Source organism: Entamoeba histolytica, genomic scaffold, assembly GCF_000208925.1.
Source record: "Entamoeba histolytica HM-1:IMSS scf_1104750517555 genomic scaffold, whole genome shotgun sequence".
Lineage (NCBI taxonomy): Eukaryota > Evosea > Mastigamoebida > Endamoebidae > Entamoeba > Entamoeba histolytica.
Window position 1 is genome coordinate 3895 of NW_001915010.1, and position 26289 is coordinate 30183.

The 26289-nt window shown below is 27.1% G+C and overlaps 10 protein-coding genes across 10 annotated transcripts; 7 read left to right on the forward strand and 3 right to left on the reverse strand.

Annotated features, from left to right (window-relative positions):
- Positions 1 to 1102: 1102 nt before the first annotated feature.
- Positions 1103 to 1591, forward strand: EHI_082490 (uncharacterized protein; the record flags this gene model as incomplete). Its single annotated transcript, XM_643593.1, has 1 exon — positions 1103 to 1591. The coding sequence occupies one exon, from the start codon at positions 1103 to 1105 to the stop codon at positions 1589 to 1591; it is 489 nt and encodes a 162-aa protein (XP_648685.1).
- A 129-nt stretch (positions 1592 to 1720) lies between these two features.
- Positions 1721 to 2851, reverse strand: EHI_082500 (structure specific recognition protein, putative; the record flags this gene model as incomplete). The annotated part of the gene is made up of 1 exon (XM_646740.1): positions 1721 to 2851. The coding sequence occupies one exon, from the start codon at positions 2849 to 2851 to the stop codon at positions 1721 to 1723; it is 1131 nt and encodes a 376-aa protein (XP_651832.1).
- A 168-nt stretch (positions 2852 to 3019) lies between these two features.
- EHI_082510 (Vacuolar sorting protein 9 (VPS9) domain, putative) lies at positions 3020 to 5326 on the forward strand (the record flags this gene model as incomplete). Its single annotated transcript, XM_646739.1, has 1 exon — positions 3020 to 5326. One exon carries the CDS (start codon positions 3020 to 3022, stop codon positions 5324 to 5326), a length of 2307 nt encoding a protein of 768 aa, XP_651831.1.
- A 79-nt stretch (positions 5327 to 5405) lies between these two features.
- On the reverse strand, positions 5406 to 10424 carry EHI_082520 (uncharacterized protein; the record flags this gene model as incomplete). Its single annotated transcript, XM_646738.1, has 1 exon — positions 5406 to 10424. The coding sequence occupies one exon, from the start codon at positions 10422 to 10424 to the stop codon at positions 5406 to 5408; it is 5019 nt and encodes a 1672-aa protein (XP_651830.1).
- Positions 10425 to 10961: 537 nt separating this feature from the next.
- On the forward strand, positions 10962 to 14766 carry EHI_082530 (acetyl-coA carboxylase, putative; the record flags this gene model as incomplete). Its single annotated transcript, XM_646737.1, has 2 exons — positions 10962 to 11114; positions 11185 to 14766. The coding sequence occupies 2 exons, from the start codon at positions 10962 to 10964 to the stop codon at positions 14764 to 14766; spliced, it is 3735 nt and encodes a 1244-aa protein (XP_651829.1).
- A 507-nt stretch (positions 14767 to 15273) lies between these two features.
- On the forward strand, positions 15274 to 18648 carry EHI_082540 (uncharacterized protein; the record flags this gene model as incomplete). Its single annotated transcript, XM_646736.1, has 1 exon — positions 15274 to 18648. The coding sequence occupies one exon, from the start codon at positions 15274 to 15276 to the stop codon at positions 18646 to 18648; it is 3375 nt and encodes a 1124-aa protein (XP_651828.1).
- An 879-nt stretch (positions 18649 to 19527) lies between these two features.
- EHI_082550 (Rab family GTPase) lies at positions 19528 to 20391 on the forward strand (the record flags this gene model as incomplete). Its single annotated transcript, XM_646735.2, has 4 exons — positions 19528 to 19567; positions 19618 to 19671; positions 19715 to 20084; positions 20134 to 20391. 4 exons carry the CDS (start codon positions 19528 to 19530, stop codon positions 20369 to 20371), a joined length of 702 nt encoding a protein of 233 aa, XP_651827.1. The 3' UTR covers positions 20372 to 20391.
- A 525-nt stretch (positions 20392 to 20916) lies between these two features.
- Positions 20917 to 22665, forward strand: EHI_082560 (phospholipase D, putative; the record flags this gene model as incomplete). The annotated part of the gene is made up of 1 exon (XM_646734.1): positions 20917 to 22665. One exon carries the CDS (start codon positions 20917 to 20919, stop codon positions 22663 to 22665), a length of 1749 nt encoding a protein of 582 aa, XP_651826.1.
- A 32-nt stretch (positions 22666 to 22697) lies between these two features.
- EHI_082570 (uncharacterized protein) lies at positions 22698 to 24305 on the forward strand (the record flags this gene model as incomplete). Its single annotated transcript, XM_646733.1, has 1 exon — positions 22698 to 24305. One exon carries the CDS (start codon positions 22698 to 22700, stop codon positions 24303 to 24305), a length of 1608 nt encoding a protein of 535 aa, XP_651825.1.
- Positions 24306 to 24375: 70 nt separating this feature from the next.
- On the reverse strand, positions 24376 to 25551 carry EHI_082580 (uncharacterized protein; the record flags this gene model as incomplete). The annotated part of the gene is made up of 2 exons (XM_001913860.1): positions 24376 to 24684; positions 24739 to 25551. 2 exons carry the CDS (start codon positions 25549 to 25551, stop codon positions 24376 to 24378), a joined length of 1122 nt encoding a protein of 373 aa, XP_001913895.1.
- Positions 25552 to 26289: the final 738 nt, after the last annotated feature.

Below are 26289 nucleotides of genomic sequence, written 5' to 3' on the forward strand. Positions count from 1 at the left end.
ATAAGTTGATTTAATTGTACACAATCTTTATCTAATCGTTCTTTTTCATTAAAATCTCTTGGTGCATAACGTAATTGTGGTTCTTTTGATCGAATAGAACTTAATTGACTTCGGTCAGATTCACTTTGCATTGTTTTTGCTTGTGCAGCTGCTTCTTTAGTTTTATATACAACAAACCCAACACTAACCTTCCTATATCTCGGATCTCCAATAACAACTTTTTCAACTTGATCTTTAAGTGGTGCAATCTCTTTCATTCTTTCACTTGTCGTAGCATGATCTGATATTACCATAACTCTTCTACCATCATATGGATCGTCAGGAAGACTTTTCTCATCTCCATAATTCGGAAATGTAATATTATTCATAAATCTATCATATGCCTCTTGTACTTGTCGTTGTTTAGCCATTCTCCTTTCCCTTAAGTTGATTGGATGAAACTGTTTTATAAACCATTCATTTCTTCTATTTCTATTAAAGTATGTTTCTGCTTCTTGTTCTTCTTCTCTTCGTTTCTCTCTAAATCTCATTTCAGAACGACTACGTGGTGAAAACATTCCACACTCATCTTCTCTTCGAATATCTCGTCGTGGTGATAAATATGGATCATCTCTTCTTATTTCTCTTCGTGGTGATAAATATGGATCGTCTCTTCTCATTTCTCGTCGTGGTGATAAATACGGTTCTTCTCTTCGAATATCTCTTCGTGGTGATAAGTATGGATCATCCCGTCTTACTCCTCTTCGTGGAGAGTATCCATTCCATTCGTTGTGTCTTATCATTTCCCATTCTCGTTCATTCATTCTTTCATTCGTTCTATCTCGATCTCGTGGTTTAGGTGAATAACTAATTGGAGAATCACTCATACTGTCATCAGGAGAATACCTCCTTGAATAATAATTACTTGAAGAATAACCTCCTCGATATGACATCACTCGTTACTCAGGCTAATCAAGATCTTGATAATTACTTCCTTTCATTTCTTAAGGATTTTTTGTTCTTTTTAGGGTTTTATTTTGTGTTTTGATAAAAACACAAAATAAGTGCGTTAATTAATTTTTATGATAAAAAAGGAAAAAAATGTTAAAGAACTAAAAAAATTATGATTTTATTCTTTTTTGTAATAACCATATTGATTAATGTAGTACATGGACAATATCCCACTACTACACCTCAACAAACCAATCAACAAACGGGTATGCAACAAACCAATCCACCCCAAATCAATGCAACAACATTTGATAATAAATCATTTCAAAAACAAGTAAATGCAGATTTTGAAGAAGCTCAGAGACAAAGAGTGGTACGAGCAAACGAACAGAAAAAAATTGATTCTTTAACATTAAGTCAAATTGAAGCACAAAGACGACAAGTATTTGAAAATTATAATAAAATGAAATTAGAAGAAAAAAGGTTAAAATTAGCTGTTCATGGAAAACTTCCAGGACAAAAAGCTGATTTAATTTCTGATCCTTTATGGAAACGAATTGGTCTTCCTGATCCGAGCATTAATACAACAAATCCAAATATGACAAATGGAACAAATATGACTTATCCAAATCAACCGTTATTCACACAAAATAAAATATAAAAGAAATATAAAAATCATTTCAGTTAGTTTTGATTATTTATTTTCTTCTAACTTAGACTTAATATAAAAAATTCATTAATTTAATTATTTCTTGTTCATCTTTGTTTTACCTTAAATATTTGTTTTAATTTATTGTTGTTCCTCTTCTTCTTCTTCACTTTCTGACATAATATCATCATCTCCTGATTCTTCTTCTTCTGCATGATACTCTTCATCATTATCTCCACTATCATCATCCTCTTCCATTCTTCTTTCAGTATTTTGTAATGTTTCTTCTAATTTTAACTGACTTTCTTTTAAGTACCCAACTAAGTTTTCATATTCATTTCTATTCATTCCTGTAAATTGTAAACTACCTCTTCTTCCTTTTAAATTAATAACAAAATCAAATGTTTTATTATCATTACTTGCATTCATTCTTAAAATATCAACACTCTTAATATCTTTAAACATTATAATTCTAATTCTTTTAAATACAAAGATAAAACTATCACTCATTGGGAATAAGAATCCTTCATTTGTACTTAAATTACATTTTAAGAAATGACTGTCATTAGTTTTAAATTTATGTCCTGATGAAATAATTGGTACATTACATAAACTTCTAAATAACTCTACAAAAAGATCTAATTCATTGTCTGTCATTGATTCTTCTAATCCAGTTTTATCTTCAAATTCTTTAGTTAAATGTAATTCTGCTGTAACTTCTTCATTTGAAGATAATTCCATAACAAGGCATTCATAAACACTTTTTCCTTTTTTTAAAGGGTTAGATAAATTAAGAATAAAGAATGATGTATCTTCATCCTTTCTAAGTTTATAATAACGAGCAATATCTTTATAATTAATTTTGAAGTCATAAGTTTTATTTTGTACTCTCACTGAGTCTTCATAAATCTTTACATCATAATGCCCTTTTGGTGACAAAAATCCAATGTTCTCAAATAAACAGACTTCTTTACCTGCTGCATTGGTTGGAGTAACTTCAGCAATTTTGTCATATAATTCTGTTGCATTGTCTTTATCATTTTGTTGTTCAGTTTGTGGTGCAAAAAATTTAATTTCAGATAATGCATCTCCATCTTTAGAATCATCAAACTCAATTGAAACTTCAGTTTTATTGGAGATAGAACTTTTTGTAAAATCTTTTGGATTCATTTTGAATATTAAGTACCCATCATGTGTTAATTGAACTGAATTTTTATCAATATCTATCCTACCCCAATTAAACCCAGAAACACAATATTCTTTCTCTTGCATTATTTGAGTATTTATTGTTTCTTTTTTAAGTTCTTTTTAAATTATTCTTTACCATCATAAATAGTATCTTAATTTTTCTAGATTTTTTCTAAAACGAAAAGACAAAATTCTTAATACCAAAAGTTAAAAAACTATAAAAAAAAAGAAAATAAAAAATGCAATTTTCTCATGAAAACTACAAGAACTTATGGACATCGTTCTGTTGTTTCTGAACAAATTTATGGAATCAATGGGAGATTAAGTCCTAAAAAAATAAATCATGATCAAAACAACCCTTCTTTAAAACAATTTGAATTAAAATTTGAACCACTCATATCAACATTCATTTCTATGCATGGTGGGGTATGTCTTGAAAACACTCGTCTTCATAACTCAATATTTATTAATAACTCTCCAATTATTTGTGACATGTTATCTTCTGATGTTGGAAGATATGCTGTATTATGTGCATTACAATTCTCACTAACTTTATGTCTACCTCACGATACTATCTCAATTCCAACACCAGAATTCATTGTCTCACACCTTATTCGCAGACATCCAAAAAGTAAAGCATTTATGGCATTGAATGGAACTGTTGGTATATTGAAAAATGAAGTTATTAAATATAAAAAGAATTCATTAAATTTGTGGAAATGTCAATATGACCTTATGCATGAATTTCTTACTAAAGAGTCTCATGTACAAGAAGAAGAAACAGATTTGTGTGTAAATGTCTTAGGTGGAGATATCTTGCACACTCCAGTTGGTGCAATTCCTATATTAGTTATTGATGAACCATTTAGGTGGGAAGGTTGTTCATGGGAATGGTGTTGGGATAGTGTTGATAATTGGAAAGTTAATAGAGTAGAATTTATAGATAATAATATTGATCAGTTGCTTGGGAATGATTTCCCTAACTTACGTTATATTGAACAAAAGAAAAAAGAAGAAAAGTTGAAAGAAACAAGTCCTTGTGTTTTACAAGAAGAAATACCTAAAGAAAAAATTCAAGAGAATAATGATGAAATAAAAACAGGAGCTCATGAAGAATTTCATCAAGAAAATAATGGTATTAAACAAGAATTTATAAGACAAAACGAAAACAATATTATTGAACAAGAAAGTATTGAAAAAAGTGCTAATCAAGAAGGTGAGTCTACTTCAGACGAAGACACTTTTAATCAATTTGTTGTCTCAGATAATAAAAGTTTAAAAAAGAAAACAGTTATTATAAGCAAAAATGAAAAGGACCAAAATCAACATTCTGAGGTTATTGGTATGAGAAGACAAACAATTTCAGGTATTATTGAAACAACAAAATCTCCTAATGATTCTTCTTTAATTGGACGATCAAAAACATTTAAAGAATTACGAAACAGTAAAACAATACCAATTAAGATAGAAGCAAATAAAACAGAAATAAAAGATGAAAAAATTTCTATTTCTGAAGATTATAAAATTCCTAAGTATTTACAAAACAATGAAATAGATCAAGGGATTAAAGATGAATATGAAGTGTTTAAAACTTTTCTTTCTTTTTCTTGTAATACTACTATTCAAGACTATATATTAGTTTCTATCAAAAGATTTCCAAATTTGGTTAAAGGAATGGGATTGAAAGAACGAGCTGAAGTTATGTATGACTTGATGCAAGGAGTAATGGATCGTACTAATAATTCACCAATTAAATTAGATGGGGTATATAGAAAAATGTTTATTAAACATTTATGGGAGGTTTTCACAACATCTCTTTTTAATTTTCTTTGGCCACCCATTATTGAAAGAAATGAAGGAGATGTTGTATTTGAATGTAACCAAAGAGACTCAGAATTAAGCACAACTATTTCAACGCATCAGTTTGTGGCTCCACACCATTTTGACTTAGGCTTTTTAGAAAGTGATTTAGGAAAAAGAGGGATTGACCTCATTGGTAAAGAGTTGCGCCGTATTAACTCATATTGTTCACCGAGAAATAAATCATATCAAATTTATAATTGTTTCAAATTAGCAACAGAAGTTGTTGGTCGTCTTCAATCCACAGCAGTCTCTGCTGATCTTCTATTACCAACTATTATTTATTGTATCATTTATTCTTCTCCATCAAATTTAGTATCTACAATAGAGTATCTCACTAATTTCACACCAAAATGGGCTGGATTACCTTCAGAAGTAAGTTATTATATTGCACATATGCATAGTGCCGTAAGTTTTCTCATGAGATTTAGTCAACATTCATTAACAATATCTCCCAATGATTATTCTCTGTTTTTATATTATTCTAAAAGAAGAGTTAATCCATTCATTCGTCCAAAAAGTATTTTATTGAAAGAGAATATTACATGGAATATTAACAAAAAGGAAGGAGAAAGTGAAGTCAATGCTATTTTATTCAACGTTTCGACAACTGATTTAGATGAAGAAGATGCACCTGTTTTATTAACATGTTATACACAGTTACTCTCTGACAATAAAGCGTTGCTAAAGAAACTATAAAAAAAAGTATTGACGTTGTACATCCATAAAAAACGATAAAAAAATTTATTCAATCATTTTTAAATTCATTCAAGTTTTCTTAAACAATGTATTGAGGGGTATTTCCTTCTTTCAATAATATTCGTTCATCATAAGTAAATAATGGAGCATAATAAACATCCCACATATCTTTATGACTTTCCCAAAATTCTAATAATGCATTTTTCTTTGAGGTGATACAAGACTTAATAGTAAATGTAGTTGATGCAAAATCAACAAGAACTTTCACAAGGAATTTAGGAATTTCAGTTTTATAAGTTGAAATTAAAGATAGCACAGCAAGAATATAAGAATGTTGTTGAGACTCATTAGAATCTTTTTTAATTGCATTAATTCTTAATTGTTCAATTCTATTACACACATTTTCAATAGGATGGAAAATATCAATAATAGTAAATAATACATCAGATGTAATTAATCTAATTTGAGTTTGGTTTGACTGTAATAATTCAAATACAAAATTTAACATCCTATCAATATGATTTTTTGTAATTTGGAATTCATGGACACAAATTGTTACTGTGAAGTTTCTAGATAAAATTGAAAATTGATTTACAGCATTAGAATATTTCTTCATTAATTCATATAACTTATTTAAATATAATTCAAATGCACATTTATTTAAAAAGATTGAAGAATAATTTTCTAATGTTTCTACAACATCATTCATTACTCCATGAGTAGTTTGTGCATATGTTAATAATTTATCATAAATATTAAAGAGAATTGGTAAATATTGATTATTAATAATAAAAGATTGATCACAATTAGGGAATAAAACTTTTGAAACAATTTTATAAGATGATGGAAGTGCAATTTCATCAGTTCTAACATCCTCATTATTAATAGGTAATTCTTGTACAGTTCGTGTTATATAATCTAAAAATCCAATCATTTGTTGTGGATATAACATTTGATTAATAACTGATTTTGAAGCAAATGTAATTGCACATTCACTAATTTGTTCTGTTGGATTTTTTACAATTTCTTCAAATCTTTTCATAGCAAATGGCATAATATCTAATCGAATACGACTAATATTTAATAAAAACATTTCAGCTAAAATACTTTGTTTTTTAGATGCAACTTGAATAAATTCTTTAGTAATTCTTGGATCTGATCTACCAGAAAATAAAGCATGTAATCGATTAGCATATGCATAAACATCTTCATATTGTTGATTTAATACATCTTCAAACATTGTAACTAACTCTTTTTTTAATGGTTCAATTTCATTAACATTTAATGATTGTAACCCTTCAACACATAATTGGAATAAGACAATAGCACATCTATAATCTTCTTTAGTTTTTCTTCTAAGTTTTTCATTTGCAATATCTATTAAAACTTCAAATGCTTCTTTTCCAAGTATTTGAATAAATCTCAACATTAATACATAATCATTTAAACTAATATATTTTCCTTCATCTTCATCTTCATCAGAAACAATATCTTCTGCAGTAATCATTGAAAGATTTTCAATATATTTCTTTAATAATTTACGATCAAAGAAAAATTGTTTTAATAATTCTTTTTGTTCGTCAGGAAATTTGTAATGAACTGAATCTACAAGAAAAGCTGCTACATTTTGATATTTAGTAGTATAATTTAATACAAAATGTCCTTGTGAATCTTCAATTTTTCCATTTAATATTTCATTTTCAGTTATTACATGAACATGATGTCTAAGCATTTTACTATACTTTTCATATTTTTTGATATTTTCTGGAGAATCTTCATTACCTCTAACCACTATAACAACATTCCCATGATCTCCAAAATGTCTAATATAATTCCTTAACAATAATCCATATCTTTTTGGTAATGGTGCTTGAGCCACTAATTGTTTTAAACAATATTCAACAAATGAGTTAGGAAGTTTATTATGTGTTAATAAATATGCACTGATAAATTTTTGTAAAAACAAATGAGTTAATGGATGAATTTCACTTCCTTGGTATAATAATGTTAAAAATTCTTCTGGAATTTCTTTTAATTGAAAAACAGGACTTGATTCTGCTACTAATTGGAATTGTGAAAATAATGTTGTTAGAGGAGTATTACTAAATACGGAAGGATCCTTAAAATGTATTGTAATAAAATGTTTAAAAATATCAAAGAATATTGGAAAATCATTCATTGGTAAATGACCAACATAAGTTGATATTAGCTTTAAACCAAAGATATATGGTTTTACATTTTGATCAGTAATAACAGTAGGCAAATGAGAAACTAATTGTTGAACAATATATTTAGCATTTTCTTCTTTAAAGAAATTAGATTGATTGGCATAATTATGAAATTCTGGATCAGAAATACAAATAGCAAGTAATTCTTCTTCAATAAATACATCAATATCCAAAGGACTTATTAAAGAATCATATATATGTCCTTGTAATTGGAATAATAATGTTGTTGCTTGTTCATAATATATAATTGGTGGAAATTTAGTTTCAAATGACCTTCTTGAGGGATGAATTAAGAATGAAATACAACTTGGTTCATATGAAGAACTTTGTTTTTTAATGTAAATTCTAATAATCTTAAGATATTTCTCAATTATCTTATTATCATCTTCAAAACATTCCCTAATACGTTGTGCTCCTGTTATAATAATTCTTCCAATATCTTCCCATTGAATTCTTCTTTCATATTGTGATTCTAACTGTTTTCTTATACATTCATATTTATTAGGTAATTGAACATTATGTTCTCTAATATCATAAAGAATACTGGCACCTTCAATAAAACATTCTAAAACATCTACAATAGAATAAAATTCATTTCTTTTATTTTTTAATTCATTTGCACTTAATAAACATATTTCTTTTAATTTATTAAAATATGTATAAATATATTTATCATATACTTGTTGAAAAAATTCTTTATCAATAATAATTTGAGGATCTTCATGAGCATTTGGAGTCATCTCATAATAATTTTCAAACCTCATTGGATATGTTGGTTTAAATAAAGGAAGAGAAAAAGTAATTCCACCAATTGCACAAATTTTTTTACAACAATCAATATTTTGTTCTCTAATTTTTTCTTTAGGATGTACATTAAAATGATCCAAAATAATAAATAATTGTTTCTCATATTTTTTAAAATTACATCTAATACTTAATGTTGAATATAATAAACTTAAACAATACTCTAATTCATTTTCACTTAAATTAAGTATTGAATATTGATCCCCATTTTGAAGACACATCTTTGATAATACTAAACTCATTAATTTATTTACAAAAGAATTAGAATAATATACAAGAATACCAATAATTACATTCATACAATCTAAAAGCGTTGTAGTATCGTTTAAATATAATAATATTCTTTCTTCAATAACTTTTCTATGTTCACTTTCAAAATGAAGTAATGTTTCAAGTGCATTATAATATTCATTTGTAAATGGAAATACATCAAGATTACTTACATCTTTCATTAATGATATTAATGATGCAAAATATTCAACTAATAAATCAGGAAGAATAAAAAAAATACTTCGTTGTATAGAGTCATTAGCTACAGTATGTGGTGGACTATCAACTAAATAAAATTGTTTTGATAATGTGATAATAAGATCTACAACAATAGAATTAACATCAGGAATTGTAGAATTATATCTATGTAATTGAAATACTAAATTTACAATATCAACAGCTACTTGATCATTATCTTCAATAAGTTGTGGTAATATTTCAATAAATAATGATACAACTACAAGAAATGTTTGTAAATGATGATCATCAGGCTTACAATTTATTAATTGACTATATTCTTCTATAACTAATTTACATACTCTCTTTCCATCAACACACATTAACCAACGAATAATGTCTTTACATTCTTGTGGTAATTGTTCACTAAAAAACATTGGTTTCATTGTTTTAAAAATAGTATCAACAAAGTGTTGAATAGACTCTTTATTTAATTGATCTAATAATCCTTCATGTAAGAAATAAACTACCAATCCTTTAAGAAATACAAAAACTGTATATAATCCATCATTATCTCCAGCTATTGTTCTATGAACGGATTCAAAAAATATACGAAGTTTTAACAATACTGGAGATATTTCATCGTTATGAACTTCCTCATGTTCAATTAAAGAAATAATAAGTAATGAAGCAACTGTAAGAAAATCATCATCATCTGGTTTAACAACAATAAGACCTTTAAATGGATTATCTACACCATCTAAAATACCATCCCCTCCATTAAACTCATAAAATAAATCATGATTTATTCTATTAAATATAAATTCTATATCATTTTCATTTATATTAACATCACTTTGATTTGTTAATACATCAGTTAACATTACCATCATAAAATAATCCATTGCATCACTTGTATAAATACTTTCCCATTGATCCATTAATTCTCTTAAATATAAGTGTTGTGCCTTACTAGGCATGAATGTATTAACAAGAAATGATTTCTTTAATCCATTAGTAACACCTGAAAATAAATTAATTCTATCCATAATTTCTTGTGCATCTTCTTCTTTAAAGAAATTCTTAAAATGTAACACAAGAAATCCAGAATTGAATGCTAGTTCAGTAGAATTATTATTAACTTTTTTAAATGCATGGCGATAATCAAGTTCTAATCCTTTAAATGTATCTTCAGAATGGTCTCGAAAATGTATTCTTCCAAATATTTGATCTGCATCATTAGAACATGTAAATGATGATAGTTCTGTGTCAGAAACACCAAACATCCCTTTTACTTTAGCTGATGATAAAACCAATTCAATAACTAGTGAAATAGCTTTTTGTTGTTTATTATAATAATATTTATCACTAATACCATTGAAACAAAATTTTACTAATTCTCTTATTTCTTCATCAGTAAGACCTATTCCAGAATAAAGAAATTCTTGAAAATTATTTAATACATGTTTTAATGAAATATAATCTTTTTTTAATAATTCTTTATTTAGCCTAAAAATAAATTCATGTATCTCTTCTTGTAATACAGGAATTATTGGAACGTATTCTTTTAAATAACAATTCCATAATTGCATAATAGGATCTGGTTTTTGTTGCTGCATATCGTCGTGAATGATTTTGAAGTTTTTTTCTTTTTTTGTCCATTTTAATAAACCCTATTGCTCTAATCTCTTCTTTTTGTGTTATACTTTTCTCTACAAGAGATCACTTCATCTCATCTCCATTCTGTTAACTATAACAAATGTCATTCCTTCTTTTTAAAGTATCTTTTTCGTCCATTATTCAATTCTTCTCTTTTAGGTTATTCTCATTTATCGTTATATAAAACATAAATTTTTTTTCATAAAATAAAAAATGAAAAACATAAAAAATAAAAGTATATCACAATAAATAAAATATGAATATCAAATTCAAACAAATCAAAAGGTGTTTATTAATTATCTTTTCTATTTTCTTCAAAATTTTTCAAATTCTTTAAAATAACGAAACTAAATCATCCAAATTTGAAAAAAAAAATCAAAAAACTATAAATATAATAAATTAAATTATAAAAGTTATATGTTTGTCTCAGTTCATCTACTATTGAAGAAGAATAAAAATAAAAAGAAGAAGAACTTAATAATTAATTAAAGATTTAAATGGAACAAGAGCAAGAATTGTTTCAAGAAATTGCATCTGTAGATTTTCTTAATTTTTCATTTGGCTCTAAAGCTTATAGCCAACAATTAAAAGATGCATTTAAACGTTCTGGTTTAGTATGTGGAGTTACATGTTTAATTAGATATATAAATGTTTGTTACTATTAAATTTAATACAAATGAATTAAAAAAGAAATAAGTAAAAAAGTAATCACATTTATAGGGAATTAAAGTAGTTTGGATGAGACATGAATTTGACTTTATTGGTGGTTCATTAGGATGTGCTGAAGGTGAAAAATTATCACGGGGATTTGAGTATGCTAGTTCTGAAGGACTACCTGTTATTATTGAAATAAGATCTGGAGGTGCTCGTATGCAAGAAGGTACATTATCTTTAATGCAAATGGCTAAAGTTAGTGTAGCTGTACGTGCATTTAAAAGTAAACACTTACCTTTTATTACAGTTTTCCAAGACCCTACATTTGGTGGAACAACAGCATCTTATGCTATGCAATCAGATATTAGAATTGGAGTTTATGGAGGAAGAATTGGATTTGCAGGTGAAAAAGTTATTTTAAATACTGTTTATAGAATGGATCAAGAAGCATTTGATAAGGCATGTCCAAAAGGATTTCAAAGTGCACAATTTCTTCATGACCATGGACAAGTTGATTTGGTTGTACAACAAGATGATATTGATTCAACTGTTAGTAATATACTTCGAATACTCAAAGCTAAACAAACAGGAGTTATGATTGATAAACCTATAGAAGTAGAAAAACGTGGAACTATTGAAAGAAAATTTTCATACACCACATCAAGAACTGATACAAGAGTACAAGCTATTGATATATTAGAACATTTATTTGATGGATTCATTGAATTACGTGGAGATGGAAAACAAGGTGCTGATAAATGTATAAGAGGTGGAATTGCTTTATATCATAATTATCCGTGTGTAGTTATTGCTACAAGAAAAGGACATAATCCTCAAGAAATGATTGAATCAAATTATGGTATGGCATCTCCTGCTGGATATAGAACTGCTACAAGATTGATGTTATTAGCTGAACAATTTGCTCTTCCTGTTATTACATTGGTTGATACTCCTGGTGCTTATCCATCATTTGAAAGTGAAATTGAAGGACAACCTGAAGCTATTGCTACTTCATTATTAACTATGGCTGGATTAAAAGTACCTATTATAACTGTTATGGTAGGAGAAGGTGGAAGTGGTGGTGCATTAGGTATTGCTATGGGAAATATTATTGGAATGTTATCAGGAGGATATTATGGAGTTATTACACCAGAAGGGGCTGCAAGTATTTTATGTAGATATAGTTCAGATGAAGACAAAGCCAATAGATTCCATCATGATTGTGAAGAAATTTCTCAAAAACAACAAATTTATTGTGTTGACCTTAAAAGGCTTGGAGTTATTGATGAAATTATTGATGAAGTAGATAAAGAAACATATGATAATTGTCCAATTTTATTAAAGAGAGTTAATGAGTTTATAACTAATTCTTTAACAACACTATTAAAAATGGAACCTTCTGAACTTGTTTTGACTCGATCAAAGAAATTTAGATTAATGGGAATTTATGGGCATTGTAATCCTACTCCAAAGAATTCTTCCCCTGTTCCTCGTTTAGGTGGAGCTACTCCTGCACCAATTGCATCATATAAACCAGTTGCAACTCCACAACAAATAATTACAACACAATCAGGAAATGCAGCTGGACTTATTAACTTCATTGCAGATGTGACTGTTAATGCAAACATCAGTTTAAGAAATAAAAATGTACCATCAGATTGTTTTGTTATTAAACGTCTTGAACCAGAAAAAATAATTGAAAAAGCAAGAGTTGATAGTCCCAAATGTATTTTAGATAACCAAGGACCAGATGCTCTTGTTGAGTGGATTAGAAATCAAAAAGAAGTACTAATTACTGATACTACTATGAGAGATGCTCAACAATCATTATTAGCTACTAGAGTTAGAACAGCCGATTTGTTAAGTGTTGCAGAAGAACATTCTTGTCAATTAGATCATGCATTTTCAATGGAAATGTGGGGAGGTGCTACTTTTGATGTATGTTATAGTTTCTTACATGAGTCTCCATGGGAAAGATTAAGATTATTAAGAAAAAGAATACCAAATATTTTGTTCCAAATGTTATTACGTGGAAGAAATGCAGTTGGATATACTAATTATCCAGATAATCTTATTAAAGAATTTGTATTCCAAGCTGCTAAGAATGGAATGGATGTATTTAGAATATTTGATTGTTTTAATGACGTTAGTTCAATGGTTACATGTGTAAAAGCTGTTAAGGAAGCTAAAAAGATTGCAGAATGTTGTATTTGTTTCACAGGTAATTTCTTATCTCCTGATGAACATATATATACATTAGACTATTATAAAGAGGTAGCTAAAAAAATTAATGAAATAGGTGCACATTGTATTGCAATTAAAGATATGGCTGGTTTATTTAAACCACAAATGGCAAAACCATTTATGAATGCAATGAAAGAAGTTACTGATCTTCCTATTTTCTTCCATTCACATAATACTAGTGGAACAATTATTAACACTCTTATTGCCTTAACAGAAGCTGGAATTGCTGGTGTAGATGTTGCATTACCAGCAATGAGTGACTGTACATCACAACCTTCAATGGGAGCATTTTTAGCTTGTATTGAAGGAAGTGAAAGGGCTTCACAAATTAATTACCGAAAACTTGAACGACTTGATTCTCATTGGAGAAATATTAGAAGTTTGTACTTTACTAATGAAAGTGGTATGAAAGGAGGAACTACAAAAGTATATGATCATCAAATGCCAGGTGGACAATACAGTAATTTACAAGCCCAATGCAAAGCACTTGGATTATGGGAGAGATGGGATGAAATTACAAAGATGTATTCAGATGTTAATAAAATATTAGGAGATATTATCAAAGTAACACCATCAAGTAAAGTAGTAGGAGATCTTGCTCTCTTTTTAGTTAATAAAGGATTAAAAGCAGAAGATGTATTAAATCCAGACATACCAATTGAATTTCCAGAGAGTGTAGTTGGATTAGCTTCAGGTAAATTAGGATATCCACATAGAGGATTTCCAGAGAAATTTATTGAAAGGGTGTTAGGAAAGAATAAAGTTATTAAAGTAAATGAAAAGTTAGTTGATATGGATTTCAGTCAGGCAAAGACTTATTTACAAAACAAATATGGAAGAGTTTTTAAAATAGAAGAAGTAGTTAGTTATGGACTTTATCCAAAACAATTTGAAGCTTATTTAGAATTTTATAAGAAATATGGTGGAGATTATTTACTTACATTACCAACATTAGTATTTTTATATGGAATGAATATTAATCAAACTATTAATGTATATTCTATTGATCCTGATAACTTAGAAGATGTAACAATCAAATTAATTAGAGTTGGACCTTTAACTCTTGAAGATACTAGGTCATTAGCATTTGTTGCCAATGGTTGTAGACATGATGTAAAAGTAAATGAAACTCAAGGACAAAGATGTACACTTCAACCAGCTGATAAAAAGAATATTACTCATTTAGCATCACCATTATTAGGAAATGTTGGAACAGTATTTGTTAAAGAAGGAGATGAAGTTGTAAAAGGAGCACCTATAATGACAGTAGAAGCAATGAAAATGAAAATAACTGTTGGTGCCCAATTTGATGGTATTGTTAAAAAAATAGTAGCATGTGAAGACTCAAAAGTAGAGAAAGACACTCTTCTTGCTATTATTATTCCAAGTACTACAGAAAAATAAAGAATTATTGAATTTTCTTTTTATTACTTTATTTATTATAAGAATTTTACTTGAATAATTAATTTTCAAAGTTATAAGATATTAAAAAGTTGTTTCATTGCCTGTTTGTGTTTAACAAAAAATAAATTATAAATAAATTATTCTATAAAAATAAAATAATGTCTCTTCTATTATTTTTTACAGTTTATGGAAAATTTTAGGGTATTATCAAAAAGAAAAAAAAAAACTATCAAGATAGGCATAAGAAACAACAAATATTTTGGATAAATCAATAAAAACAAAAAAATATCCCGATAAAATAGTAGTGAATTAACGAAAAATTTTAAATTTAGAAGGAATATAGGTGAAGATTATTTTCTTAAAGGAAATGCCTATCAAAAAAGAATGGAAAAATGTCAAATAGAAATGAGAGAAGATATAAAAAAGGAAAGAAAAGAATATTTGCCTGCCTACTTGAATATAAAAGAATGTTTTGAATTAATAATTTACAAATAATCATTAATTAAAATGGTTGCATCATTCTTCATTATTGTTTTGCTTCTCTTTACTCATCAGTCCTTTGCTCAACTTTATCAAGGAGAGCATTGTGACCTTGGATGTTTATTAAAGAAACTTAATCTTACAATAGAACTTGGTAGAAATGATGCATGTGCTAGTGATATTGGAACTGCTCAAATGTGTTTTAAATCAATAAATATTAATTCAATTGAACTTGGTGAATTAACTACTACAGAAGATAATGTAACAAATCCACAATCATTAACAGTTAATGTTGGAGTAAATAGTATATATGCTAAAGCTGTTTTTTGGTTATACAAAGACACTGATGCAGAAGTTGGTGAAATGGAATTTGTTGTTAAAAATATTAAAGTAAGTATAACTCTTGATTTTGAAACAGAAGAGTATCTAGGATATAATATTGTTAAAAAAGTATTTACTAAAATAACTGTTTATGATGGAATATCTTTTGAAAATGTTGTTTGTACATGTTATGATGGAGGATTTTTTACTGACCATACTTGTTGGTGGATTAAAACTACTGTTGATATAGCTAATGGACTTCTTGATACTATTGTTCCTAAAGTACTTGAGAGTCAAATGTCTAACATTGAAGAATCAGTAAATACTGCTTTAACTGATTTATTTGTTAATGTCAATGATAATTATATTAAACCATATATTGGTAATCTTGATCCTCAATATATTCCTGTTCCAGAAGGAATGATGAACATAACTGAAAGTTCAATGTTTGATATGATTTCTTGGGCAACAACTTATTTACTTGGAGGTAATACTTCACTTGGATTAAATAATTTAATTAATAGATTCACACAAAATACAGGAAATATTGTTGTTGGATCAAATAATAATGATACATTCTCAGAATTATCTCCATTAATTGTAGAGTTATTAACTTTCAATGATATTGATTTAGGTGATCTTAATGCTACTTTAGATTTAGGAATTACATTCTTTAATATTAGTGGATTAAATACTTGTAGTAAAATGGAATTCTTTGAACCATTAAGAAATACTATTGATCCTGCTACAAATCAATCAATTTGTAATACTTTAGATACATGTGATCAACAATTAAAACTTTCATCTGCCCTTGATCGTTTAGAAATTAATATAACATTTGCACTTAATATTACTTCTAATAGTACTACATTAGATATGGAAGGAGAGGTATTACATGAAGAAGGTAATTTATACATTAAAGTAACTGATAATTATATGGAAGGAAGAGTTCAAGTCGCTATTCCAGAAGGACAATTTGAGGAGTATTCAAATAACCAATGCACTAATATTACTTGTTGGTTAGCATTATTCCAAAATGGTACTGGTATTCCATACCTTCAATTTAATACATCATTGGATTCTTTACACTTAAATGCTGGATCACCTGATGCAACAAGTGATTTAGATAGAGGGGTTCAAAGTTTAATTAATTCTGTTGCTGATGTATTTATTAATAGATATAAAGCAGTTATTCCTGTATTCTTAAATGGGTTGGTCAATAATCTTGGAACTGGTTTTATTAATGATTACCTTAATGATAATTTAAATGCTACTTGTGAAGAAAATCCTGATCCTGAAGTAAAAGAGTATAAACCAGTTATTGTGGCATCAACAATTTCAATTGCAGTTGTATTATCTATTATATTATGTGCTATTGCAATTATTGTTTTAGTTGTTAAATGGAGATTTGGAAAGAATCATGAAGAGTCATCTGTAACAACTACAGGAGAAAGTAAAGAAAGTGATTCATCAAGTGAAGGAGAAAAAGAAAAGAAACCATTTTTACAAAGATTAAAATCATTCCCATTATGGTTCTGTAAACAATGGTTAAGAACAGATGAAAAAGGAGCATCATTATTCCTTCATCCTCGTGTTAATATTGTGATTAGAGTTATTATGCCATTCTTAATTCTTTTGAATATTGCATTATTTATTACATCTAATACAGGTACAGGAGCTACAGTTAATGCATATATCTCAATTGGAAGTGGTCAAGTTATTACAATGCCAGTTTCTGATTTTGGGTTAATGAATTCAGTAGAAGATATGTGGACAGCTGGAGTATATCCACTTGCTGTTTTAATTATGGTATTCTCTGGAATTTGGCCTTATACCAAATTAGTAATTTTATTATTCACATGGTTTATGCCATCAACATTAGTTGTTCCTAAAGTAAGAGGTATTATTTTAAAAGTATTAGATGCATTAGGTAAATGGTCTATGCTTGATTCATATGTTATGGTATTGATGATTGTTGCATTTTACTTTGATATTCCATTACCAATAAGACATCCAGAATCTATTAATGATCCAGTCAAGATCAATTTATATGTTTATCCAGCATATGGATTTGTTACATTGATGTTAGGAACTATTGCATCATTAATTATGTCACATGTTGTTGTAGGGGTACATAATGTAGTTCTTCATGACAAACAAAGTAATCATGGAGAAGATGGACATAAGTGGAGGCCATTATTCTTTTATTGTAGATTCTTAGTTACAAAGATCATTGTACCAATTTTCTTATTTATTTCATTTGTATTATTAGTAGTTGGTATGTTCTTAATTTCGTTCTCATTTGATTTCTTAGGACTTGCAGGATGGGCATTAGCTATTCTAGGACAATCTCCACGAAGAGAATTCTCTGTTGTTGATCTTGGAACACAACTTCCAGGTGCTACTAGAGAACCAAATAGTTTTGCTGTTAGAATAACTCAAATAGTATATTTCATGACAATTATTGTCTTACCAATTCTTCATATGATATCATTATTTGTATTATGGTTTGCACCATTACAACGACGATTCCAAAGTTTCTTATATCATTGTTGTGAAGTATTATATGCATGGTCATGTATTGATGTTTTTGTAGTTTCAGTTATTGCTGCTATTGTTGAATTATCACAATTTGCATCATTTATGGTTGAACCATATTGTGCAGCTAAAATTCCACAACTTGGAGCTAGTATTGATGATATTGTAGCAGAGTTCTTTGGAGAAGAAGAACTTATTAATGGGCATGAAACATGTTTTGAAGTTAAAGCCAATCTTGAAGGAGGGTGTTGGTTATTATTTGTAGCAGTTATTATTTACACAGTTTGCTCAATTGCAATTATGAAAATTACAAAGAGATGTCTTGCTAAAAGACTTCCAACTGAAGAAGAAAGAGCTGTAATGAATGGAACACAGATCGAAATGGCAGAAAAACAAGAAGAAGATAAAGAGGATAAAGATAATACAAATAAAACAGAAGAAAAGAAAGAAAGCGACGATAATGACTCATATTCTCCACAAGAAAGTGAAGAAGAAAACACTTCTTCTGAGTCAATGAAAATCGAAGAAGCAAGTGATGAATAAGAAAATGTTTTTAATAAAAGAATATAAACGTCTAAAATTAATGAAACATATAAAATGTTAATTAATATTTTATTTTATATTAAATGTTTTTCTTTTTTCATTTCATTAATATTGATTATTTAAAAGTTGATGAATGAAGTTTTTAAAATATGTTTATTAATTATTACTCCTTAAACAAAACAAAAAAATGGTTGGGTAATAAGTATTAGTCAATTTGTCCTTTTTAATGTTTATTTATTCAAAAGATAACGCATAACACATAACAAAATAATTCATAGTTAACTCTTATTTCATAATTTTTTAATTTAATTGAATAAAAAAAGGTTAATTAATAAATTAATTTCAATGTATTACAATTTTTTAGTATTTTATACTACAAGTTAAATAACTTTTAAATTTTTTTGGTTATTCTACTATTTTACAACCAAAATTATTAATATATGAAATGGCTAAAATATGATAATAAAGAATAAAAGTATATTAAGTAATATGTTAATTATTTTGCAATGGATAAATAAATTACTTTTATTATATTGGAATTATTTTTCTTTTTGAATTTTTCTAAAATATTGATTTGAGACAGAATAATAATATCTTACTCTCTTCTCTTCAATTTTTGAAAATAAACAATACTAATAAGATAATTTGTTCTTATTACCTCTTTTTAATAAAAGAAAATATTAATCATTCATTAAAAAATAAGAATCAAATAAACTCTTAAACATTTAAAACAAAAAAAGTTTAACATCATTAAATCAAATTAAATTTTGTTTTTTGACGTTTTTATATTATTCTTTTTTGTTTTTTATTTTTTCATATTTTTTTATTGACTCTAAAACGAATCTTATAAAAAAACTGGGTATTAATTATTCAGTTCTCATGGCTGAAAGAAATGTATTAATCACTATTGCTTTATGTGGTTTGTTTTTAGTTCAATTAAAAATTAAGTGAACAAGTGTTTATAATTAGGAGATGCAAGTGTTGGAAAAACAGGAATTTTTAAACGTTTTATTAAAGATCAATGTTTGTAGTCATTTACAAATGAAAAGTCAACACTTATAAATAGTCAGTAAAAATGAAAAATCAACAATTTCTTGTGATGTAGCTTGTAAGAAAATGAATGTTGATGGAAGGTCTTACAATATTCAATTGTGGGATACAGCTGGACAAGAAGTATTCAGAGCTACAACCTCAACCTATTTTAGAAATAGACATGTCATGTTATTTTGTTATGACATCACAAAAAAAGAATCATTTAATCATGTTGAAGATTGGATTAAAGAATTTGAACAAGTCCAACGAGAGTCAAATAAAACAATTAAATTTTTAATAGGATGTAAAAAGGATGAAAACGCTAATCGTCAAGTCACTTCAAATGAAGGAAAATTCTTCGCCAAACGAAATAATATGACACATTTTGAATGTTCTGCTTTGAAGTTTGTCGTTCAAAATTTCTTGTTTTATTTGATTATTACTAACGTTTAGTGGAGAAGGTGTTACTGAAATCTTTGGAGCTGCCATTGCTGAATTACAAAAGACTGGAGGAATTATTGACCTTGACCCAACTAAAGACATTAATGTTGTCCAAAGGCAAAAAAGACCAACTATTTCACAACCAAAAACTTCTTCTAATCAACAAAAAAACAAAGAAGATAGTACTGTTGACATTCAACAAAATCCAGCAACTGGAGAAGCTGGTGAAGAAGAAGCTGGTTGTTGTTGATTAATTCATTTGTCTTGATCATTTTTAATAAAAATAAAAAATTTTAATCTAAAAGGTAAAATTTTTTAAAATTTGTTTTTCTTCATTCTTTTGATATTATTATTTGACTCTTCTGCATAAAAAAGTCATTGTTTTAAAGTTTCATTTAATGGATTTAACACAACGAAGAAAGAGATAATAATAAGAAGAAAAATAAAAGAAAGAGGTTTAAAGAATAATAATAAGAAGAGATGTAATGTTTAGAATTTCAAATAAGAGGGAAGAAGAAAAACCATTAAAATAAAGAAAAGAGATGAGAAGAATTAGAGAAAGGAGAAAGAGAAATAATACAATGAGAAGAAAAGGAGTATCAAAAAAAAAAAGAATAAAAGAAGAGGATGAGTTAAAAGAAGAAATAAGTAATAAAAGGATAGAAAGTGAAGAGTTGTGAGTAGATTGGTGGATTAAAGACATGGAATAGAAAGAAGCAGTGAAAGAGTGAGAAAGAGAGAAGATGAGAAGAAAAGACAAAGGAAATAAAAGAAGAGAAAGAGAAAGAAAAGGGGATGAAAAAATTAATAGTTCGAGTGTTTCACAAGAAACAAGATGAAAAGATAGTAAGGAAGATAGAAGAGAAAGGGAGTAAAGGAGTGTTTGTAAGAGAAAAGCCAGTTTTTTGTGTGCCAAGTAATGGGAATCGAGTTAAAGGACTTATAGATGGAGAAGAAGCGATGAAAGCGATAGGGGAGAGTATAGATGAAGCGAAAGAGAGTATCTATATAACTGATTGGAGAATAGACCCCGAGATAATTTTAATAAGAAGAGGAGTACATTGGCTAAAAGGAAAGACATTAAAAGAAATACTTGAGAAGAAAGGAGAAGAAGGAGTAAGTATTAAAATAATAATATATGAGTCACCATTTTTTATGGATGTTGTCAAAGGAGAAAAAAAGAGAAATATCTTAGAAGAAAAAGAGAAGATAGAGTGTTATTGTCATAAATGGATGATGGGATATAGTCAACATGAGAAAACTGTAGTTGTTGATCATAAAATTGGATTTTTAGGAGGGATTGATTTAGCACAAGGGAGGTGGGATACAAGAAGACATTTTATAGAAGCTGACATTGAAGAGAAAGGAGAAGAACTATTTAAAGAAGAATGTTATAATACAATGATAAATAAGGAAGAAAAGAAAGAAAAGATCCGATTACCATGGCATGACATTCATTGTAAAATAGAAGGACCAGCAGTTCATGACATAGAAAGGAATTTTATAGAGAAATGGAATAAAATATGTAAAGTAGAAGAAAGAATAATACAACAACAAGAAAGAATAAAGGAAATAGTTGGGACGATGTCAGTTCAAATAGTTAGATCTAATTCAAAAGAAGCAGGAGGGAGATATAAAGTAGAAAGAGGATGTTATGAAGGAATAGTTAGAATTATTGAACGAGCGGAGCATTATATTTATATTGAAGAACAATTTTTTATTTCAAATTATGGAAGTAAAAGAATATGGAATTTAATAAGTTTCATAATTGGGAATAAAATAATTGAAGCATATAGAAAGAAAGAAAAGTTTAAAGTAATTATTGTAGTTCCAATATGGAGTGAAGGAGAATTAGATTCAATCATTGTTAAATCTATTATGGGATTATTTAGAAAAACAATTATAAGTGGGAAATTAAGTTTAATTGAAAGAATGAAAAAAGAAGGGATTAAAGATATAGAGGAATATCTGAAAATATTAACACTTTATACATTTGGAAAAAAGAAACAAGAAGGAAAAGAAATAATTGTTGGATCACCAATTTATGTTCATAGTAAATGTATTATTGTTGATGATCAATATGTTTTTATTGGAAGTGCTAATATTAATGATCGATCACTTATAGGAGAAAGAGACAGTGAAATTGGAGCAATTATTGTTGATTCCAATAAAATTCAAATACCAATCAATGGTGAAAGAAAATTTGTTAATGAATTTGCATTAAATCTTAGAAGTAGAATTTGGGCAGAACATTTAAATCTAGAAGAGTCTCAAATTCAAATGGTGGAAGATCCTATTCAAAGTATTGAGAAAGTCATTTGTCCTATTAGTGAGAAAAACACAAAAGTTTATGAACGACTCTTTGATTACTTTCCATCTAATAAATATCGTAAATTTGTCGACTGTAAAAAACATCTTTATCCACCATTAATAGGTGATAAAAAGGAACTAAAAGACATTAAAGGACATTTTATTAAATTTCCAATAGGATTTGGAAAAGATGAAAAGGCATCTCTTGGAGTTGGGAAAGTAATGGTAGAATAAGGAAGAAAAAAGAAATCTTGGATTGATTCGGGATGAAAGAATTTAAAAGAGAACTAAGAAAGACAAGAACAAAGCAAATGGAGGAAAGTGAAAAGATAATAGAAGTAAGAGAAAGAAAATATGGAAAACGAAAAGGTCAAAATCAAAAGAAAATTAAAATAGAAAATATCTACAAACTTTGGGAAGGGAATGGAATGGGGTATATGATTATGAAAGAAATTAGTAATATAATACGTATTTCAATTATTGCAATTATACTTAGTGTAATTTGTTTTTATAATTTTAATTTTTATAATAAAAGTGAGAAATTAATTATTACAACATGGTGGCGATGGTTAATATTTAGTATTAATGGAATTATGGTTGTAATTATGAATATTAAGTATTGTAATGGGATTATCAAAATAATTAAAAAATATAAATCTACAAGAGATTTTTGTAATCAAAAAGAAAGTCAAGAAATATTCAATAATAATGAGTGGGATGATGCAAATAATACAAAATGGATTTGTTATCAACTTAATAGCGAAGAAGGGAAAAAAATTCGGAATGAAATAGATATTTTTAATGGAGAAATAGAGATAAGTGAAAAAGAAATAGAAGAACGACTTCTACAAAAGATATCATTTAGAGATGATGTTATATCTACTATTCTTAGAAAAGTATTTAAAGAAACTGAACAAGACAATATAAAAATTCAATCGATTCAAAAAGTCTGTCAAACAAAATATTTTATTAAATATTTAAATAATGTTTTAAATAAAACAACAAAAGAAATATTTTTAACAACACCAATTAATACAACAACACCAAATAAATTTAGTTATGAACATTATTTATATTTAAAAGAATATGAAGAAATGAGATTTATATTTATTGAAACATTTAAAAGAAAATTAATAATCAATTTCAATAATAAAATGATTATTAGTTTTATAGGAAGTATCTTTAACATTATTTCTAATATTATTGAATTTATTTTACAAGACTTTTCTATAATTCTTAATAATACATGGTCATATGGAGGAATTAAATTTTTACATCAAGTTGAATTTAATCATAGTCAAAAATATCATCTTAACAAAGCACTTAAACATGCAAAAAATATTATAGATAGAAAAAGAAGTGTTAAATATAAAAAAATCATTGTGAAAAATATAAAATTTATACTTATTGGAGGTTTAATGATTATGTTAATGTTGAATTTCAATGGAATTGGAATGGAAAGTATTGAAATTGATGGATCAGGAATATTATCTTTTTTAAGTCCATTCAAAAATTTCATTACTACAGGAATTATAGTGTTTTTTATTGTTTTTGTAACACAATATTCTAATGAACCAGATTTAACAACATCTTTTATTGAAGAAAAAAATAAACTTGAGGCATTATTAAATTATAAATTTTCTTCTACTGGTAACAATGGAATTAATAACCTTAGTAATTTTTATTTGCCTGGTTGTTGTGAAATGTGTTTGAATGAATTATTTGCACCTTTTAGTACTATAAATTTGTTGAGAAAACAAGAAAATAGAGAGTTATTTGGAAATGGACTAAATGAAATATGGTATGACAAGAGATTTACTAAGGAAGATAGTCCTTATACAAACACTCATTTTGAATTAACTCAATTTTTATAATCTTTTTAATATTAAAGTGTGTTTTTGTTTGTTTTATCTAAAAACATCTTTGTATTTCTAAAATAACATTTCAATTTAAATGATTATGATTATCCTCTTCTTCTTCATTTATTTTATTGAACTTAAATATTATAATTGCAAATAAAAATGATGCAAAATACGAAATACATCCATTCATTAAAGAATATGCTATTGGCTTCCATATTAGATTCTTTATACTTCTTTTATCTTCATGTATGCCAATAATCATTATTGTCTCTATAATTTCTTCCATATCCTCTTCTTTATCTTTTAAATTGTATATCATATTATCACTTAAACCTAAAAGTATTCCACAACTTCCTCCTATGAGCCAACTTGACCAACTCCATTGATAATTCTATTGAATGGTTATTTCTTATTTTCTTTTATTTTTATTCAATTTAATTCAAACCTCTATTTGTAATTGGGAAAATGTTCTTATCCATGTTATTAATATCATCAACAGATTACTGAGTATATTATTGATTATTATTATTACTTGTTTTCCAGAATTATTTGTTTTCATCATGTTTGTTTTACCTTGATTCTCTTGAATTGTCCATAACTTTACAAAAAAGATAATAATTCCACAAACTATTGCTTTAAAATAATTTGACCGAATAAATGTTTGTTGTTGAATTGGTCTTGGAATTAAACTCTGTTTTGTTTCTTTGATTTGATTTCCAATATAATATCCAATTATTGTCATCATACTAATTATCAAAATTATAATTCCAATACTTATTATATTTATTTCATTCAATATTACTATTATTATTACTATTTGACTAATAGCTGATATTCCTATTGTTTTGATATGTTTTATTTTCCATTGTTTTGTTAATTTCCCTATTATGATTGATATAATTCCTGAACAAATAATTCCTGTTATTATTATCATTCTTCTTATTGTTTCATTACTTTTTATTTGAAGTATTTCACTAATAATTAAACTACAATAGCAAAAATATATTCCTATTCCAATTGAATTGACTATCATTAATAGGATTGCATGTTTTGGTTTATAAAATATATGTCCTAGAATATTCTTATAATTCTCTATTTCTTGTTTTCTCGCTTTATGTATCATTTTACTTAAACAAAATATTGTCATTCCATTCCCAAATAGTAATATTACCATTAACAAAATATATTCAATTCCCTTTTCTTCTTCTATTGGATTGTCAATATCATTAATTGTGGGATTATCAATTCCTTCTTCCATATTGCTTTTCTTAGTTTTGTCTTTTTTTATTTCTTTCTTCTCTCTTTTTATATTTTTCTTGTTTTACTCATTATTTATTTCTCTTCTACTCATCTTTTTCCGTTGTTAAACTTCTTTCTTTATATCCCTTATTTTTTTTACTTCTCACTTCCTTTCTTCTCCTGTATTTTTGGCTACTTGACTCTCCCTATAAACATATTATTCAATGCATCTTATTCTTCTTATTTCGTCATCTGTCTTTTATGACTTTCTTGTTCTTTCATACCGTAGAAGACTGAAGAAAAGAATATTCAACAAAACACAAAATGGCTTGTCACATCCTTTGATAACAAGCCATTCTTAACTCATCACCGACAAAATGACGTTTATCACTACCAAAAAATTAAAGAAATTACTAAAATACTTTCAAGACTATCATCAGACTTTATCCTTCATTATTCAATTTGATACTAAAATCCTATAAATGCTCAATACAACGATTTGAGTAGACTTTTATTATTTAAAATGAATGAATAATAGTATTGTTTATTCTATTTTGTCATTTGTTTTTTGTGATTTTTGTTTAAGACTTAAAACACCTTGTCATTAATAATGACACAAAAAAATGTGAAATTGAATGTTGTTTATGATATGGATTTTAATATAACCAATCCAACATATCAAATTAAATCAATACTCACTTCCATGGGTTTTATTATTTGTGTTTATTGTCATTTTAATTTGTGTCATTATCATTCA